Here is a 6,444-nt window from a genome sequence, read left to right as displayed (position 1 = left end):
CCCAAAGGCCGGACGTGAGCTAAATGGTGACAAAAGTGGCCAAGAACAGAGCCACAACTGAGCACAAACAACAGGTCCCTCCTCAGCAAGGGCAAAGAGAGCATCATCCCTTCATCGCCGTTTGTTAAGGAATCCAAGCACGATGTCTGCCCCTGCTCAGCACTGCTGTCTGTCCAAGAAGCCTCCCAGCACAGCCCTGGCTCACAGACATGTGGGTGCTCTCCTCCTCTCCATGTATTGCAATGCTGTACTTTTGATCTTACGATCCCATGAACATCCCCCCTCTTAGAGCCTCTCGTGCAGTAACACGCACACGTGCACGTGGCCTAACAGAAATCACTCTTTTATTTTCTTCCTATTTTAGACTCACTTTTTAAGTCGATCAAAGGAGGTTCTACTACAAACGGTCGCCACCTGGGTTAACACTCCCCCCAAAAACACACGAGCTCCACAAAGCGCTGCCTGAAGGTGCTTATGGACCTGGGCCGTGTGGTCAGAGTGATGCTGGCTCCTCTGAGGCTTGGTCTGAGCCCCCACTGCTTCCCATCAGTGGAAGTGCTGTGGCTGCAGCCTGCAGGGAGGTTGCATGAACCGAACGGCACATGAGGGAGGTGATTTTCCCAACTGCAAACCATCCCCAGAGATAAAGAGCATTATCAATATTTCTAAGCAAGAAACTCTAAAAAACAGGAGGGCAGGGTTCAACAGAGGCACTACCCTCCTTCCCAATATCAGACTTCAGAAAGTCTATGTGAACAGGTTTGGAAACGGAGACCAACGCTCAGCCTGGGGGCAGGCAATGCCCACCCAGCCCTCAGCACCCAGAGACGTCTCTCACTTTGCCTCTCCGCTGGTATCTCACATCCAAGGGATCGAAGCCACGTTGGTTGGACCCAAAGAGAGCCCAGTGTGGAGTCCTGGCTGTGTAGTCTGTGGCTGTGAAGGTCTTTGTGCCCCCACTGTCCACATGTGCCCTCACCAGCTCCTGGAAGCGCTCGTAGTCGATCCATGTGCACCAGTCACCGTTGATCTTGAACTGGGGAGAGAGCACACAGGAATCAGGTCAGGGGGTGCTGGGTGCAGATTAAACTGGGTACTCGGCTGCAGTCTTTTCCTAACCACATCCAGGTCCATGTAAAGCCATCCCGAAGCTCCAGAAGGTAACTGCTTTAAGAGGACAAAGAGAAGCTTTTTACAGCGGTTTACAGCAGGTAACATTGGGAAGGTTTGACTGGTTGGTGCTTTGCCTCAACACCCATAGGAGCAACAAGGGGATAACTCCTGAAAGGGGCAGGAGGGCTGCGTTTGGGAATGGGGAAAGATGGAGAGTTTTAACGACGCGAATCATCTTCCCATGCAAAGATGTTGAGAATTGCTTATTTTGACAAGTCGGAGCTGCATTTGTCTCCCAGACCCGCTCTGCTAATTTAGCAACAGCCCCGACTGAATCCTCAATTAGGATTTATCTGAGCTAAGAGCTTATTATGCACTTCATCCAAAGGAAAAAGAGGGAAAACATAACGGCTCCCTGCTTTTTTTTTTTGTGAAACCTGATGGTTACGCATTTAAATGGCACTTGACTTTCTGCCCAAGAGCTAAAAGCTTTTTTGGTTGGAAAAACTGCTGATACCTGCAAAAGCACCAATCCAGCCTTGCCAATGTTCATCTGTTGCTGTGCAATTGCAGCGAGTGCTCGCAGGAGGAGTCCTTGCACAGGGCACGGATGCGGGGCTGCAGGGAGCAAAAAGCCTCCAGCGCCCAGGACTCTCATCACAAGGCAGAGCTGCTCAGCACACAGGCAGCAGTTCAGCTCATTGCCATGATGACAGACTCAGGGCCAGCTAAGAGAAACCTCTCATGTAAAGAACAGAAATGCAGCTCAGAGTTGAGACTGGCTGAGGAGGGGCAGCCAAGGGGCAGCTGCAGCAGGAGCCTTGCAGTTCCTCACCCCTGGGAGTAAAGCCATGCATGTGCCCTGTGGAGGACAAAACCCCTCTCTGGATGGAGCTCTTTCCACTGCTCTGTGGCCACAGCAGCTCCCAGCATCCAAGCCAACCCCCCAGACTTGTGCTAACCCTTCCCACCCTGAACCCTGGCTGGGTCACGCACAGCAGACATTACCTGTTTGCTTTGGGTCCCAGCAGCACACTGAGGCTGCTCCCCCCGCTGACCGAGCGAAGGCTGCCTGGGGTTTGTTACAAAAGCAGATCAAATGATATTAAATACATTTTACTGCTGCGACACCACAGCAGTAAAACACAAAGAAATGGAGGGGCCATCCCTCACATGTGTCACGGAAACCATTTACTTCTGCAAAGGAATGAAAACCAGACCAATACGGGGCGGGGTGGAACAGCCTCAATGGCCCACGAGATTTACAGATGGGGTCTGAGCAATTTTATGACTATCCCGCAGATAATGAAAGATTTAAGGCGCAGAACAGTTTCACAACAGCCATCTAACAACAGCCATCTAACAGGCACGGCCTCAGCTCGGAGTAACGCAGCGGGGCATTTTATTGAATCCTTCACCACATGGTTAAGTCTTTTAAGGTGATAAACACATCGGGAAGAGACAAATGGTTGGAACCCTCCCCTGGTGTTTTCGCTTTCACTTAGCATCATAAAATGAGCAGTAAAGCTTCTTCGAGAGGCGCTGAGGCTGCGCTGTCTGCAAAGGGATACCCAGCATCTCCCTACAGCTTTGGGATGATGCTGGGGAGATGGAACAGGGCTTTGTGCTTCTGCCCTTAAGGAGGAGGGGTTTCTTTTTGTCCCTTTGGCTTTTAGTTCCTCCCTTCCCTATTTATGCTCTTGAAAGTCCAACCTAGGGCCGTGTGTTTCCCAGCACCCACACAGCTCTCTGCCAGCAGCGTGGGCCGCATCCCCACTGCAAATCTCATTGATCCACAGCAACATGCGACTCGGAATACGGGAATAATTCTGGCTGGGAGTGGCCACGCTGAAGCCAACAACCATCACTACTTTCCTCGTGGGTTCTCATTGCCATCAGAGAGCAGAGCCACTCGCCGAGCCCAGCTCTGCTGCAGCAGAGACAGCACAGAGAACCTGTCTGCAAACCAGATGTGGTGGGGCACGTGCACATCTGGATTTCCCATAACACACAGAGGCTGTGGGCTGTCTAGACGGTGCAGCTGGGCTCTTGCATGCAGAAGGAATTTAAATATCACAGGCAGAGAGGCAGAGAGCAAGGCTGGGACGGGACAGACCCTACTGCTGCCTCCAGGACTCGGTCTGTGAGGCGCCACCTTGCTGAGCCACTTGTCAGGGCTGCTCTGCAATGCCTGAGAGCTCTGGGGCCTCAAAAGAGGAGAGGTGCAAGGTGATGCTCCATGGGATGCACTGCTCAGGGAGGAGATCCCACCGCCCTCATGTAACACAGCTGCTGTCAGCTCAGGGTTTCCTACTGCTGCTCTGTGCCTGGAAGGGGGGCAGCTGGAAAATTACTCCTAGGCTCACAATCCTGAGCTCCTTCATGTAGACCTGAAGACAGACGGCCATTTCAATAAACACAACAGCTCATACAGGGCGTTTCTGACTGCACACACCAGCGCCACGCAACTGCAACGAGTACTTTTGCCACTACAAAGCTCTCTGAAGTCAAACAAATAATTCATTATGCTGTTACATGCAGCTTCTCGTCTAATTAAGGCTCACAATTACTTAAGGCTCCCTTTCTTCAATGGCAAAAGTGACAGAACTGGAATCATTCCAGGAACCAAAATAAAGGAGAAATACTGTATTAATCCTAAACAGGGCCATACAGCTTGCTAAAAACTCTTCTTCTTTCTCATTACCAACCGTAACTTTGGGAGCTGGGTGGGAGAAATTCAGCTAATTCAGTTACAAAACAGGAGGTTGCAACCAACCCATCCGTATCACACAGCCCCATTGCAGACAATGGAGCACACTGCAGTGCTGCAGCCACACTGGGACACGGAACTGTGGCCCCAGTCACTCGCAGGACCCCTCCTCTGCTTCTATTTATTACATCTAATCTCGTGTGAGCTGTTCTAAAGAACAGCTTCCTTATTGCAGGGTTGTGTTTTTGATTCCACTTTTTAATCTGTGCCCGCTGCTGAGCTGAACAACTCATCTGCCAATTACACCGGCGCTGCATCCAGACGGTTTTAATTCCTGCGGATGAAAAATGGATTACTTCAGCAGAGCTGTGATCTCCTTTTAATAACTAACAGATCAAGCGCAGCACAGCCATCATCCTATTTGGAGAGGGTGGAACAAACCTCCAAACCCATGAGACGTCACAGCACAGCCGGGCTGTGCTGTGGATACTGAGATGTGCCCTGCAATGGGCAGCGACCCTGTCCTGTGTGCGCTGCAAGCAGCAGGATGGGGTATGGATAATAGCAATGTAACCTATCTAGGATAACGAGCAACATTTACCAGGTTGGATGGGGCCCTGGGCAGCCTGCTCTGCTATTAGATATGGAGGTTGGTAGGGGGTTGGAGCTTGGTGATCCCTGGGGTCCCATCCAACTCAAGCCATTGTATGATTCCATGATTCTATGACTCTGAGCTGCAGGGTCACAGGGACAGCTTGCACTCTCCAAGTGATTCTCAAGGCAGGAAGGAAATAAGCAATGGACTATTTTTCTCTAATGTAACCCTTGTTAGGCATTCTGCAGCTGGTAGTTAAGTGCTTCCTTTTCCTCCCTAAATATAGACAAAATGCTCAGCATGGAACAGCATCAGTGCCTTTCACCCAGCCTCTTGAGCCCCCTGCAAGTGCAGCTGGGATGTTAAGTCCCTGCACCCCACCAGAGCCCAGGGACAGTGATGGAAAACAGGCAGGAAAAGGTTGAATTGGTGTCTGCTGGGGTGATCTCCTGGCTGATAGAGAGATGAGCACCACTGAGCAGAGACCACCATCTCCTCCCATTCATTTCCATCCTAAGCACCCAAGATACAAGCAGGTGCCAAGCAACAACACTCCCAAAGTCAAGATGTGGCTGTACTCAAGCTGTGCTACCCCCCGATACATCCAGACACACCAGCACTTCAACACCAGCAGTCCAAATTATTACTATTAGTATTGTTTGAAAACCTCCCATCTCAGACCGAGCAGAACCCAGCGAAATAAATCACATTTTTAAATGATTTTTACTACCTTTTCCCTGCAACTCCTTAACTCTTTCAGGACGCCTTTGATTTTGCAATTACTCACCGCAGTTTGATCCTTCCCAAAGCCCACGTTTTCTGCAAGTAAACTACACTGACAAATTTTATTCTCCACTGGAGCCTGAAGTTCTGAATTAAACCTAATAGAAATAAATTCATTTTTTATTAGTTGTTTTAGTACTGAGTATAGATTGTTTCCGAAAGACGCCCCCTCCTAATGGCTTTGGAAAGCAAAGCAGCTGTTGAATTCCTCCTGGGCTGGTATCAATCTGTGCTTGTTACTAACGGTGTTACTTGAATTATGCATCACTAACTGAGGTGGTAATCTGTTTCCTTTCTTTCCCTGGGCCTTGCACCTCAGAGAAGAATTATTTGCATTCAAGGATTTGCACAGGCACAGTTGCCAGTGGCAACACCAAGAGACTGTAAAAAGAAAGCATCCCGAAGGTGACTTGAAACAAAGAAAGTGCCAGCTGTCGTGCTTTCCTCTGCTCCTTTACAGCTGTCCCCATAAAGCAGCAAACCAAGGAAACAAAGTTTTGCAACAGGACAGACGTTTCCAACAATGGGATTCCACTTGTTTTAAAATACTGACCCAACATCAGTATTACCCCTGGGATGTGAGGGCTGCTGCCAGACAGCAGCTCCACCACCTCTTCCCCACCATCAGGATGGAGAAACAGCATTTCCACGCCTTCCCTAGAAAGACTCAGGTTAATGCTGGAGAGGAAAAGCAGTTGGAAGCAGGCAAATGCGCATCCCTCCGAGGTCTCACCTTCTTGTGAGCCATCAGGAGGCAGTTGGAGTGCTCGTGCTCGCAGGCGATGCCGTAGTCTGGGAGGAGCTGGGCCAACTCCTGCACGAAGCGCACGACCTCCTCGTGCCAGGGGACGTTGGCCATGGTGAGGCTGCTGGCCGAGCTGTCACCGCAGTACGTCACCCCCTGGGGAGAAACAAGGGGACAGTCAACCACAGCTCAATGCTTCAAGGTCGGGCCTGTTTTGCCCTCCCTCGTGTAAAAGAACGTAGATTCAGGGATAGCCTCAAACCTGGATGCCCCTTGGTGAGCTGGGAGCAGCGTGCTCAGCTGCTGTTTTTTCTTAATACTCCCAAGCACACAAATTATCCATGTGCTCAATTGAGGCTTCCGTGAATTAACAGCAGCCGAGTGTTGGCCGAGTGCCCCTGGACTGCAGAGCTCCAGGAGCAGGGCAGCCCTGCCCCAAAACAACCATAAAAAGCTTCAAATGACATGTTGATAGATCGCACACCCTGCCATAAAAAT

General features: G+C 50.4%; 1 protein-coding gene across 3 annotated transcripts in view; it reads right to left on the bottom strand.

Moving 5' to 3' along the window:
* Positions 1-323: 323 nt before the first annotated feature.
* The window catches only part of LOC140260778 (S-adenosyl-L-methionine-dependent tRNA 4-demethylwyosine synthase TYW1-like), a 45,225-nt gene continuing 39,104 nt past the window's right edge, over positions 324-6,444 (bottom strand). For all 3 annotated transcript variants that reach the window (XM_072353445.1, XM_072353447.1, XM_072353446.1), the window contains exons 15-16: positions 5,935-6,102; positions 324-1,036 (exon numbers count right to left, since the gene is read on the bottom strand). In XM_072353445.1, the coding sequence (XP_072209546.1) occupies positions 815-1,036; positions 5,935-6,102 (390 nt within the window). In that variant the 3' untranslated portion in view covers positions 324-814. The remainder of the gene's footprint in view (positions 1,037-5,934; positions 6,103-6,444) is intronic.

Source organism: Excalfactoria chinensis, chromosome 19, assembly GCF_039878825.1.
Source record: "Excalfactoria chinensis isolate bCotChi1 chromosome 19, bCotChi1.hap2, whole genome shotgun sequence".
Lineage (NCBI taxonomy): Eukaryota > Metazoa > Chordata > Aves > Galliformes > Phasianidae > Excalfactoria > Excalfactoria chinensis.
Note: the sequence above shows the minus strand (reverse complement) of the source record. Positions and strands in the feature narration are given on the sequence as shown.